We start from the raw sequence: 14187 nt of genomic DNA, 5'->3' as shown, positions 1-14187 counted from the left end.
TATTTCTTACATGCTCACAGCAGCATGTTGTGGATGTATTGGCAGTAGCAAGTCTCGGTACTTGCTCTGCCGCAGCAGCAGCCGCGTAGCAGATAATTCCGCTAAGACCAAATACATTAGCATTGTCATGTACATTACCATGCCAATCCCTCCGAGAGTTGTCATGACAGAAATGTATTTAGTAGTATTGTAAAACTGGCATCAAAGCTTTGTACATTCTAAAACTCATTTGCATGAGGGGCTGACAAACTGATTGGGGCCTAGCACTTCTGAGCAGATTCACAAATACAAGCAGGTTGGTTTTGTTAAACACTCGAGATGAACTGCAAAATATCCGTAAGAGCATTATAGCCTAATGCAGTAGTCCTTAAAGTTGATTTTGGTCTGACTAATATATCTTACTTTTTGCAGTCTCAGAAATGTTTGGTTTGCCACCTGACAGGGGTGAATTGCTTAATACCTACAAGGAAAAATAAGTGACGAAACTGAGCTTGGATATCTGAAGCATTGCAAGCTTTTGTCTTTTTAAAGCCACATTTCCTGGAATTGATTTAGCAAGCCTGATTCAACTCATCAGCTCATGATTAGAACTGATGACTTTATACATAACCTATTGAAGTACACTTAGATAATATATTGATTCAGTACTTTATCATATATGCAACCAGAATATCTTGATGTGTTTTGGAGGTTGCCAGGAAGCTCTTGAAAAACTTTCTTGAGAATGCAAGATACCAAGGATATGACTAGCATATATGTTGATTGGCTCATTAGGTCTGCCCATGGAGAAAGTGACTGTGGTAAACCTTTTCTTGCTTTATTTATTTATTTAATTTTTTTTAATTTAATATATTTTCTGTGTTTAGGTTAAGGCTGTTATCTTGCTGCTGTTCCTCCAATTACAAAAGGTCAAAAGTGTTTCTCCTCAGGCATTTGTTGAGGTCTCTGAAAGAATTTTTTAAATGTACAATTTTTTTTTCCAAATGGAAGTGTAGATTGATTGAGTCTTTCATTTTGCAAGAATGTGTATTTAGACAATGTTGTTTTACCGTTCTTTACATGTTTGTACAAACATTCAGACCTTTGTGTCTAGTATTAAATCTTTCCAGTCTTTCCTGCTCTGCATTAGGGATCACAAACAGAGTATCCAGAAACTCTACATCATCACGGACAAGAAGGCAATGAAAAGCAATATGAGAGTTTTTTCGACAGTGATGAACTCTTCAAAGCTCACTTCGTATTCAGCACATCATACAGTGAAGTACTTTACAGTTGCACCACAGCAGACATCAGGAACAAAGTTACTGAGAGGTACTGTCACAACCGGGACAAAGAGGCAGACAGGCAGGTTAACGTAAATCAGAGAGTTTAATATTAGGAACTTAGGAGAGGCTTCCAACGGAAAAGAGTTCAACATAGGGATAAATGGAAGCATAGAACACAGTTGGAGGAGCGAGAGGGTTCGGCGGCTGCCTGGGTGCCCCGATCCCGGAGAGGTGTGAACGGAGTCCAGAAGGGTTATACGCAGGGTGGATGGGACATAGCTCTTCCCCTCTGGACCTCCCGGCGGAGCGGGTTCGGTGAGAGTGGCGGCACGGATCTGGTCAGTGAGGGCCCACTGAATAGGAGACATGAAGACGGCAGGCGGCAGGATGGGCTCTGGTTCTTCGGGGGTAGGATCCAGCTGGTGTAGGCGGGAAAGTGCATCCGCACGGACATTCTTAGTCCCGGGATGGTAAGTGACCACGAAGAGGAAGCGGGTAAAGAACAGCGCCCAGCGGGCCTGCCTAGGGTTAAGACGTTTGGCCTCTCGGAGGTATTGTCAGTTCTTGTGGTCTGTGATCACCTCAAATGGGTGCTTGGCACCCTCCAACCAATGCCGCCACTCTTCCAGGGCGAGCTTGATGGCCAGTAACTCCCGATTTCCCACGTCGTAGTTCTGCTCCGCCGGGGATAATTTCCGTGAGAAATACGCACATGGATGGAGCACGGGGGGGTTCACCTCCCCATTGGGACAGGACGGCGCCCACTCCCAGGGTCACGGCGTCCACCTCGACAGACAGGGAGGTCCTTCCGGTCGGAGATCGGTCTAGGCAAATCCCAGAGACACTCCTGCTTGCACTCTCCACTCCACGTGAGTATTTCTCCGGACTCCCAGGCGATGGTGTGCTGATGCTTGGCGAGCCAGGGGCGTCCCAGGACGATGTCCACGACGGCCTCCTCCAGCACCAGTAGAGAGATCCGTTCGGCGTGGAAACATCCAATCCGAAGAACGACCTCGGGCGTGCGGTGCCGCACCAGCCCCTTGCTAAGTGGGTGCAGGTGTCCGTGATCAGTAATCAGGTGATTGTGAGCGGGTGTAGGAGGCTGATTCGGCTGGTGAGGCAGGTGTTTCCGTGACAGGTACGTTTCTGATGGTTATTGATTTAACAGGTCAGGAATGATCATTAAATGTTAACAGGTTTAAAACTTCAGCATTTTCATCATGTCCTCTGTGCAAACAATTTTGTGTTTGTACTGTCAATCACTGCTAATTAAATTGTTTTTTTTTGTTTGTTTTTAATTTTTGAAGTTACCATACAGGCTGTGTGGAATATGAGTAGTTTTGCTTCTAACTCAGCTTGCTTCTATATTTACAGTTTTAAATATACACTGAGCCAGAGGAATAAATAGAAAGCTTTACACTAGTGTTAGAAATTTAATTCTGTCTATTGTTAGAATGCACCACTATTCCTCTCTTACTAGAGGTCAAATTTAGCTCTATATGGAGTTGTTTTTTTAACTCTATTTGGGAGTTATTTTAGTACCACTTTTAGAAGTGTTAAAATACCTATTTAGAGATTGGGAAAATATAAAATCTATCAGAGTAAATTAGCTAATTTAAAACTCCAGTTTTCTAATGTGTAATTAACAAATGAGACTTGACTTTTCTAAGCATTTGCCAGATTTACAGTCTCTATACGATTTTTAATCATTACTGTGTAGCTTTAAAGTATTAAATCATTGGGTAAATTTTCATTTTTGGGTGAACTATACTTTTGAGAAAAACTTTAGAGACAAATGCTTTGCATTTCAAAAATCATTACAGCCCAAGTATAGATAATATTAGTAGACATTGCACCACTTTACCATCAAATTTATATATATATAAAAAAATTGCACTCTTCATAAAAATCCCTGATTTATTACTTCTGAGTCAGAAACATTAACTGTGAGGAACAGAGCATGCTGAAGGAACAGTCTGCTTCATGAGTCTGCTTTTTATACTCTGTGAACGTGGGAAGATAAAAGAAAGGATAAATAAAGGTAGAATTGATAGAACAGGGAAGTCATTTGCGAGATGGGACAAGCTACTGCATGTTGATGAAAGATCATGAATATATCCTTTTTTTGCTTAGATATAACATGTACTGCTGAATCGTGCACAGGACTATGAGTATTAAGAAAGTAAATTTTGATTGTTTTATTTCTTTAAGCAAGTTTTACCACTATTGATACTTCAGTAGAGCAGTGTTGCAGATGTCACATTATCAATACTGTTTGTGTCATTTTTTTGACCCACAAAAGAAAATATTTGCTATCTTCTAGTTCTTTTTCTTTCTATCTCTGCACCCAGCTTACAGTGATCCCCTTTTCACCCCTAGCTCTGTCTAATTTAATCTCACGCGTTGATGACTTTTAATTAATATGATTGGCTGAGGGATTCTCGTACTGTTACATGGTATTTTTCTGCCTTTCTGAGGGTGACAAATGCTATGGAAATAAACAACAAACATTCAACATATAAACCAACAACCCCCACTAAACCAGCAATCATCTCTGTACAACCAACCCCACTGGGAGCAGATTTAAGCAATGTTGGCATTATTAGTCAAGCATTGATATTCCCTACACTAGCTAGAGCAGGGGTAGGCAAGTTCGGTCCTAGAGAGCCGCAGTCCTGCAGAGTTCAGCTCCAACCCTGAAAAAAAAGCTCACCTGCCTATAGCCTTAGTAATCCTGAAGACATTGATTAGCTTGTTCAGGTGTGTTTGATTAGGGTTGGAGCTGAACTCTGCAGGACTGCGGCTCTCTAGGATTTAACTTGCCTACCCCTGAGCTAGAGTGATACAAATGCGGTAATGCTAATCATGTTCCTGCTGGTGCTTTCCGGCTTTGTCTCTTGCTTATCTTTTGCGATATCACCACACACACTGTAATGTGGGACTCTTGTAAGGAGCGGGATGTCCTCTTCGTCCGGCTGTATTGAGAGCTCTGGCTGTTTATTTAAAATGCGTCAGTGCCCAGTGCAGCTCCTCAAAGTCAGACAGAAAATGCAATAACCAAGACGAAGCCTCCATGTGTTCGTTCACTTATGTGTGCGTGGTTTGATCGGTCACAGTGTAGCAGAGCCAAAAGTCGCACCCTTTTTACCTGCTGGTGTTCGCAGGATCGATAGAGGTTAACTGTCAAGTAACCTTTCGTGTATGTGCAAGGAGCGTGTATTTGTGGGTGTTTTTTGTGTGTGTGTATGGGAGGTTCTGGACAGAGCGTCTGGTACAGTGCGGTGTGCTGCTTTATAGCTGTGAGATGCCGGCTTACCCCGTAATGATAAGAGAGCGCAGAGTAATTACAGGCGCTGCTTCAGCGAGCAGCCAAGGGCATCTGTGACTCCCCTCCCTGACTAAGGCCAAACTACCAGGGCTTCCCTCAACCTTTATTAGGACTCCCCACCAGTCCCCTCTCTCTCTGCTGTCTCTCATTCTCTGCAGCTCTCAGCAGTTTTTCCCCTCTTATCTCGCTCACATTTCTTATTCTTCTTTTCCCTCTCTCTATTTCTTCCTCCTTCATCTGATCTTCCCTCTTGGTCTGTCCTCTTTCTTATCTTACCCCATTTCTTATTCTTTCGACCTCTCTATTGCAGGGGTTTTCAATGTCTTAAACCGTGGGCCTCCCCATAAACACTGAATCATATACTTGGAAAGTAATCACAGCAGACCAAATTTACCTGTTTAGTTTATCTGTAATAAAATGTATTACACAAGTTTATCTCAACCTAAAAAAGTCTATGGAAATTCATATTTAAATGTGAGCCCATAGGCATCTCTAATTGTTTTTTGTATGCAGTGCAGTTTTCTATTTGTGTCTTTAATTCAGTTGGCTAAATTCAATTTTGGTTTGCTTTACTTTTTTAAGTGCACAAAACCAACAATTTTTTTGCATGTTTTGCCTTTCCAAAAATAACCGAAATTATTGGATGTTCCATTTCACTTTCTGCACAGAAATTAAAGCTTTATTAGTTTTTCCTCTTTTGAATGGGGATAAAGATATATAGTCTACTAAGCTGAGGCATATTTGCCTATTATTAGTTATTTTCAGTAGTGATGCACTAAAACAGTTGTTTATAACTGAAACACAGTACCAAATTTCAGTTTATACCAAAAGTTTTCATTTCATTCGTTTTGGTTATTAAATTTGGGTAAGTGAACTCAGTATGCTATTCAGTTGTGTTCTTGTGTACAGTTCTTCTGCAATGAGCCACCTTAGCTGGACATATTTTACATATTGCTTGTCTAGCATCATTTTGGTCATGGTGAGGTGCGTCCAGTCTTACGTTGTAGCTTATCTACATTATGGCACACAATATACACTGATATGGTCAAAACGCATCTTTGGAGAAACACTAATTAAATGTCACTGTTTGGGTCATTAATTTCAGCCCTCCAAAACAATTTCATATGACATATTTAGCAATTTTTATATTATTATTATTTTTGGTGCATGACTAATTTTAAGAATACAATTTTAAATCCCTATACTTAACCACAAACATTAGCTACCCCTCAAATCAAAGAAAAATAAGAATTCCCGAACATTAAAATTGATTGTAATATTGTTCCAGGACCAGCATGATTGTTGATCTATGAACTTTGTTTGTTTTGTTAAATCACTGTGAGAATGTGTCCTTATCTTCACTATCTCTATTCTTTCTTTAGTTCTTATCCTTTGCTCTCTACCACAACGGCTCTTTTTATTTTGTTAGATTCACTGTGTGAAGTACCACAGTGAAAAAAAGGCCATGTGACTTGCTCTAAGACACATCCATTAAAGCTTTTCAAATTGCCACGATTCTATCACAAGACCCAACTGAGTGAACATTACGGAGTGTTTATGGGTATTAATCTTTTGGAGGTCAATAATCCAATCAGACACTTCAATCTTCTGTCTTCCTGTGTTGTATGCTTGACATGACCTTGTCAGCATCATTGTGTGACCTCAAGGGACCGTCCCCTGAGATGACAGCCATGTCCATTCGACTATCATTTATTGTGAATTGACAAAATGAGAGATAGAAAGCATGGATAAATGCCGACTAGCAAGTTTTGAAATACTGTAGTGCAGGCTGCTGAATGTACAAAACTTGAATGAAAGGTGGTTTTACATGCTGGGTTGGTTCTGGTACTTGCAGTGGTGGACGTGTTATATGTAACTATAAAGCAATCTGACTCTCTGGGATGCCAGCCCAATAGTAATGGAGCCTTGCCCGCTCATGACGTCAACACCAGCACTTAAGTGCTCAGAAATTACAGAGGTAAATGTCTACCTTTTCTGTCTGCTGCTCCTTATCCTCTGCCCCTTCTAAAACACACACACACACACACACACACACACACACATATATACACTTCTTTTGTGTGTCTCCCTCTTGTTAGAGGTCAAACTCAATCTGTCCTTGTCAGGTTTAATCAAAGTATCCACAAATTCAATTTCAGCTGCTGTGTGAGAGAGGCTATTAAGGCATTCTTTGTCATTGGCAATGTCATTAGGCAGTGAGGCGAGAGGGCATGGGGGGTGTTTCCGATTCTGATGCATTTACTCATCGTTTTAGTGTAAATAAAGCCCAAGTGCTCTCTGTCAGTACCTAAAGGTGCCAGAATTCCTTTACTCTCTGAGAAATGATCTGTGAAACATGAACAGTAAAATTAAGACTCAAATTCTCATTCTACATTTATCTGTGCATCAAAATGTCAAATGCCAAAGAGGTAAGAAGAAAATAAAGATACATTTTTCTGCAAAGACTTTTCGATTATCTTTGTTTCTCAGTGAACTTATAATGCTTTAAAGATGTTTAGTTATTTTTACTGAAATACAAGAGATAAGTATTTCTAATTTACTCTACAATTAGACTAAGTTATATAATTTGTAGTACTGCTATTAATATGCTAAGATATCACAAATGCACTACTTTTTTCTGTCATGCAAACAAATGACACCTGAAGATTGCAGAGATTTGGCAAAATCTTTTGAAAAGAGGAAAAAACTTAGCTTATATTTTGTTCGTATGCAGATAATGTTGCTAATGTTTTCTTCATAAAAATGCTACTTGTACACTTTTGTGTTGCCTTACTTTAAAAAAAAAAAAACAATTTTACCAGAAAGCTCCTTTTTGGTCACAGCAGGCTGTGCTATAACCAAAAAGCTCCATAAAGATAAAGCATTCTATATTCTTTTCTTACAAAGCTCTGCTTCACCTGCCAATTTTAGATTTTTCCCTCAAATACAAAATTCAGCATTGCAAAGATACATTTCCCCCCTCTATTTCATGCCAATTTTTGAGCATCATTTCCTTTTTTAGTGATTTTGTTTTATTATCAATAATGTTTGAGGAATATGATACATGAATTTTTGCTCCAGCATAAATTCGCTCATACTAATCACAGGCTAGTGGCATTTATCTCATTGCTGCCTTTTCTCTGATCTCTTTCAGGCAAATTTAGTCCTAATCTGATCTCTTCCAAACTGCTGGAACTTTTCTACAATCCGCTTCTACAAGTCCAGCCTTCCAACCCAGAGGCAGCACTGAAATAACCCTTCAAAACAAAAGCATGAATCCCTTCAACTTTAATTATCTTTTCATGGAATTACATTTTTGATAGATTATGAAACCCTTCTCAATCTTTGGTTGTGTAACGTCATAAGCTGATGTTTGTATGTTTGGCGTCCTCATTATCAACAAAAGAGTCTGGGAAACTCATTTGGCTGCTGTTGCAGCCGCAAAACTAATCGGATATTCATTTCATACTGATGGTAGTGAGCAGTGATTGCTGCAGCTGAGATTTGTCAGAATTGGGGCTCTCAGGACAGACAAAGAGGAAGATGTTTTGGAGTGTTAGTGTCATTGTAGATGTTACACTCCAAGTCCATAAATATAGGGCACAAAGTACTGTGTTAATTATCCATATTGTTTACTCACTGGTGTTTTACCCGTATTTTGAATAACACATTGCGTTTCGTGTTTTTTTTTTAGGGTTATAGGAAATGTCTGTGAACTTACCAATACTTTTTCAGTTTTTCTAAAAAAAAAATTCATACAATTCATGTATTTTAAAACATTTCTAGATGTGACCCATCTGCAACCTGACAAATACAGAATGCACTAATTATTAGCTTGTAAAGGGGAAACTCCAAGCTCTCAGTTCATTTTGGAAGGCCGCTAGTGGAGGATAGAGCAGATTAATGCTGTTAGCTCTGAGAAAGCCTCAGCTAATGTTAACACCAATAAAACATGCACAGTAGGGGCCATTAGTCACATGTGGGTTCTCTTTCCTGCCACATTATTAGACTCTTTCAGGTGGTCAATCACAAATCATCCCACCGGCTTTGACATGGAGATCAATAGTGTTAACGTCCAGTAACTTGATGCCTTGGTGTCTTTCATTTCTGTCATATTTACTTCTCTCGTCCAATATCTTTTTTCGCTTCTGCCTCTAGGATCGTCCAGAGGGACCTGAGAGTGGCAACCACACAGTACATCTTTGGTTCAATTGTTGACTAATAAAATCATTAATGAACTACATCTTAATTCATTAATTACTTGAGAAAGTGCTATGTTGTGAGCTCAGAGAGAGAACAAACTAAATTCTGTTTCATTGACTGTACCAGCAGCTTGGTAATCAATACTGTTCATGCTGGTTACATCCCTTATTAGGTTACTTGTGCATGTATTTCGATGAGTATTAGTTTATCTATCTATCTATCTATCTATATAATCTAATCTATTTTACACCGAATAAAATTAAACCTTGAATTATGTTAATATATTATGAAGAAAACATAAAAGACTATGATGCAAGATATTCCAGAAGATATAAAAGCAAAAAAGTCCAAAGTTTTATGTTAGGTGTTTTTTTTTTCTGTTACAGGGCTCTTTTTTCTGTATAAAAATGTGTTACAAACGTGTAGATAAATATTTAAAATGTTAAAAATTCTAAATTAAATCGTACATTTAACTGTTGATCTACTGTCCTTTGCTGTTCTTGCTTGTAGCTATGCATTGCTGATGAAATGCCGCTGGGTGTATTTTTATTTATTTATTTATTTTTAAGTTAAACTTCTTTTTTAAAGTAATGTTGCAGGTATTGTGCCAAAAAATTACTAGGTTTACTCTTTATATGGTCATGCCAGTTGAATTGATATTGAGTTGAATTGATTGAGTTGAATTTGATATAAGCTAGTTTAGAGAGAAAATGTTAGTATGCAGTTTTATTATGCAATGTACAAGTCTTGTGGCTGTATTTTCAAACATTTTGTAGTGTTTATCCCTGTGCAGTGTCTTGCCCCATTGACTGTAGACACAAGACTTGTTCTTACAAACTGAGGAATTAAAAATAGTTTTATTCGATAATCAATAACATGTTCATAGAACTTGAGCATAGCATAAGAACTTGAACGCTGAGTGTTCTTTTAAAATAATAGACTGTTTTCTCATATTTTAACATAAGAAAACGAACAAAAACTTCATGCAGTGAAAGTAAGGGCTGCCAATTTTTATTTAACATACTCTCTGCCAGAACTTGCTTAATCATCAGTGATTTTCTCTCTTCCTCTGAATTCCCTCTGCATGTCCTTCTGTCGTTTGCAGTGACTCATTTTTTGTCTTTCCACCTGTCTCTCCTCCATTTTCTCCTTTCCTTCCTTCCTCTCTGAATTGCTATCTCTTCCCCTCCCTCTCTTTCACTCACTCGTTCTTTCTGACCCCTGGCACTCTCAGTACTCAGATGAGAGGCTACCTAACACTGTGCAGAGTGATCAGGTGTTGTTGAGTAAGCGAGATAGACAGCCCATCTTCAGCGGTCAGCTTAATGCTGTCCTCCTCCAGTGCCACGTCCTCGTGCCCTGAACGACTCCTTTAGTCCGAACTACACATCCTTGTTACACATCTGCAGACCTCCTATCTCTTTTTCTTCTTCTTAATTTCATTTGCATTTTGAAGGTTGTATGCAGGATGGGAAATTAACTTTTCTTTTAGCTACAATGGTATGTTCACCATTCATTTCTTTATTTTCTCCCCCAGGTTCAAACAAGGCTCTCTGTGTTTAGCAGAAATCACTAAATGTTGCAAGCTGTAATCTCATATTAGTGGACTCTTCAAAAGAAAACCTACATTATAAGCCGATTGCACCCTGAACATTTCCTGAGCTGGTCTAAGATCTAATAAAAATGTACACATAAACAAGTATACTACGTAGTGACAGTTTTTTTTTTTTTTCAAGGCCAATCTGAGCCATCTTAAATGTTTCCCACCACAGAGCTGGTTCACCCACAACTGTGAAAAAAAAAAATCTCACTTGGCTGGTGACAGTTGTTAATTTCCCTCCCTAACAGAGTGCACTAGAACTCTTAAGGCTACGTTTATCCAGCAGCACAAATGTGCATGGTTATTTATCTGTCAGTTTTAGTGTGATTAAATATGGTATCACACACAGTTTGTTTATTAATGACAGTGGTCATGTGGGGCTCTGGAGATATTAATGATATGTCATATGAAGGTCCACTGTTATCTGAAAGCATTCAAAACCAAAGTCATATAATTAGGATTTGACAGGTGAACATGTGCCATAGTTGCATTCATTTATTATATAGTGTCATGATAATTGTGGTAAGAGTTTCTAGAGTTAGGGAAGATGCTATCTTTAATATTTACTTTAGACACTGATTTCAGGTGTTTCTTCCAGCTATTGGCTTGACATTGATTATTCATTCATATAGACAGTATTCAATCCACTTCTGTAAGCTGTTGTATATTGTAAAGGAAAATTCGAGAGTAGCCTGTGTGAGGGGTTTTCTCGCTCCTTTGCTGATAATATTCGGTTCTCTCCTGCTCAGTCCCTCTCCTCCTCTATAAGGAGATTTGTTGCTGAATAAAGCCAAACTCTCCGCAGAAGCCAAGTGCTTCATAAAACTGTAAAGGTGTAAAACAGCCTCTGCTATTAAGAGAATGGTGTGTGTGTGTGTGTGTGTGGGGTTATGTTTCTATACCATCTCCACCTTGCGTGAAATTTGGCACTGGGCAAACGGAGAGGGTGATCATTGATTAATCAGTATACGTTAATGAGCTGCATCGATCGAGAGACCAGTAGACTCAGCGCCGACCTCAGAGGGTGTGAGACCATGACGCCATCTTAGAGCAGCAAGGGAACCCATCCTAAACCAGAGACAGGTGTGCGTGAGACAGATGTGTGAAGGGTGTTGCGGGTGCAGCAGGGGCTTGACATTGTTATGATGGATGTATATGGATCACTGACCTGACAATGTAGCAGTGATCCCATGGTCCCACACTGCTGTGGCTAGGTGACGCCCACTAATTTGTCAATTTTTGGCCGCTTCATGTCACAGATTGAGGTATTCAAAAGGACTTCCCTGCTGGAAAGTACTAGCAAGGGCTAACAGTCCATATTAACCATCCAAACCTTGACCCCTGGTAGATAAGCACTAAATCAGCAACTAGAATAAACTTGTCTAGACGAGCTTGAGGATTCAAGTCAATGCAGCAGGAATAGATGTAAGAAAATATCAGAAAAAGATCACCTATGCTAGCAATGCAATATTATGTCGTTTCCTGAGCCAGTTTTTGTGTGTTTGCATGTGCAGAAATATATTTGCATTTCAGTATGTTTCTAAATCACATTATGCTAACGGTACTGGTGCGTAATGTGATCATGTGTTCAGTTGATATCAAAGGAATGTAAATATTACAGAATATGGTCCTAGCAGCAGGACAGGCTATCAGCGTTACCTCAGTATCATAAAGATCCATGCACGCACTCTCCCTTTCACATTCATTTCTGTTTATACCCATATTTTTTCTGATGATTGCAGTGTGGCGCGTTTCATGTTCATTGGTGAGAGAGGCGGATAAAGAGGCAGATTAATATCCCTGACTATAATCATTTTCATTTACGTACAAAACACCCACTCTCTCCCACTCACCCACTGCCTTATCTCTTTATCCCGTCTTTTACTCGTTTTGTTTTACATTGACAGTTCTTTTATTCAGTGTGCAGTTATTCAATCTTAGGCTATGGCGTGAATTGCACAATGTCATAAGCGTTTGGTCCCCAAGATATTACAAAACTCACAACCAATGGCAGCGACACCAAACAGAGATGTTTTTGTTTCAATAAAACTGCTAGTCAGAGTTGTGGACACTGGTGTTTTGCATTTTTGCCCTGTAGGTTGGCATAACAATCGCAGAGCTTCTGTCTCAGTGTCAGTGCTGTAATCAGAGAGCATGCTGTTTTTTTTCTGTTTGGCCAGTGGCAAGGTTACCGGAACTAAAACATGGCCGGACTCCAACTTCCAATTTCATGGCACCACTGAGTAACAATCTTTTATGAAACACAGTCGAAATCAAGAATTAATATGCAGACATGCTTGCCCATGTGTGAACATAGAAGAGATGATGTGTCTCGGGGTAGTAATTAGCATCCTAAGGGCAGGTCTTAACGCAACCTAGAATAGCCTATGCATGTGGGACGCTTTGAAAGACTGTAAATCACACCTTATAAAGGGCTTGCCTCTTCCGGCTCTGTTCATGTCATAAAATAGCAGTCTAACCCTTTCCGCCCTTATAAAAGTCTGAAGAAATCCCTTAACACTGCAACTTAATGAGCTTAGTGCATCTCTCCTTTATGTGGCCTATGGAGCATTGCTTCACATAGACAACTGTATTTCAGCTTTGTATCCTTACATTTGTACCACAGCCAGTTTGACTGTGAAGTGTCAACGGAGAAGCCAAGAAGAATGACATCAGTTTGAAAATTTAGCTCAAACTTTTTTCATTCTGCTTTTTTGCAAGAATACAGTTTTTCCTTAGTTGGTGGATAACCAGTTAAAAGTGGTTAAAATAGAACAGTTATAAATGAACCTACCTGGTCTTTTGTCTGTTCTTCCTCTGCGGCCGCCACATAACCGTACTTTTGATATGAGAACAAGAATTTGTTTCTGGCAAAGAGACTTGTTGCTCTTGGGGCACGGCTTGCGTTTGGTGGCTATTGGCCGGTTGGCTTGGTCATCCTTGACTGCCCGTTTTTGTCTGATGAGAGAACTGGCAAGAGCTGCCATCTTCCCCCCCCCTCTCACCTTTGGGAGGGGGGTCTCTGTTTGCTTAAGAGACCCTCTCTGGATGCACTTGTCTTTTTACCAGCAGCACAAAGAGATAAAAGTCAAGGGTCAAGCCTCGCACGGCGAGCCAAGAATTTAGGTAGGTTCCTCACGTGTCCGTGTGTTTCCCTCCAGTAAGGGAAGAGGTTAAGTTCTGGTCCACTCACAACCTGTCCATGGTTTGTCCTTCATTATGTTTGTTTCGCTAAATACATATTGACACCACAACAAATCCGAATAAAAAAATGTAAATCGACGCAGTCACATTTCCACAAAAAGATACAGAAAGAGGCTGACAAAGTCATCGTTGCGACATTGCCGACATATTTGCCCCCCTTCCTCTCTTCTCCCTTCCCCTCCCCTTGTGTCTTGTTCCTGAAGACAAAAACACTGACAAAGCTAAAGTTTAGCACACAGAAATGAAGAGCTTTCTCACCCACACATGGCTGGTCCTCGTGGAAAGTTCTTCACTCACTGGCAGCAGAATTATTCGACTCAAATCAGGAACAGATCCGGTCAGAAATGGGCAGATGGTCAGCCTGCAGTCCCTACGGCTAACTGGGGGGAAGTTGTGCTGGGGGAAAAAAATAATAATAATCTGGAGCGGTAATCCAGCTCTCCCACGTCCAGAGGCACTTCTGCTTCAGCTGCTGGGACAGACAAAGCCCTGAGTCGCAGGACGGGAGCCGGCAAAAGAAGAATGGACTCAGAGAAATTTCCCTTCTGCCTCTTCTGGCCGCGCTATCTCTCCCCACAGCCCTACAT

The 14187-nt window shown here is 40.0% G+C and overlaps 1 protein-coding gene across 1 annotated transcript in view; it reads right to left on the bottom strand.

Annotated features, from left to right (window-relative positions):
- Nucleotides 1-13871, bottom strand: part of LOC107720691 (fibroblast growth factor 11-like) — a 60495-nt gene extending 46624 nt beyond the window's left edge. Inside the window, exon 1 of the mRNA XM_016528487.1 lies at nucleotides 13191-13871. Coding sequence (XP_016383973.1) covers nucleotides 13191-13383 — 193 coding nt within the window. The 5' untranslated portion in view covers nucleotides 13384-13871. The remainder of the gene's footprint in view (nucleotides 1-13190) is intronic.
- Between the last annotated feature and the right edge of the window lie 316 nt (nucleotides 13872-14187).

Source organism: Sinocyclocheilus rhinocerous, unplaced genomic scaffold, assembly GCF_001515625.1.
Source record: "Sinocyclocheilus rhinocerous isolate Xijiao unplaced genomic scaffold, SAMN03320098_v1.1 scaffold603, whole genome shotgun sequence".
NCBI lineage: Eukaryota > Metazoa > Chordata > Actinopteri > Cypriniformes > Cyprinidae > Sinocyclocheilus > Sinocyclocheilus rhinocerous.
Note: the sequence above shows the minus strand (reverse complement) of the source record. Positions and strands in the feature narration are given on the sequence as shown.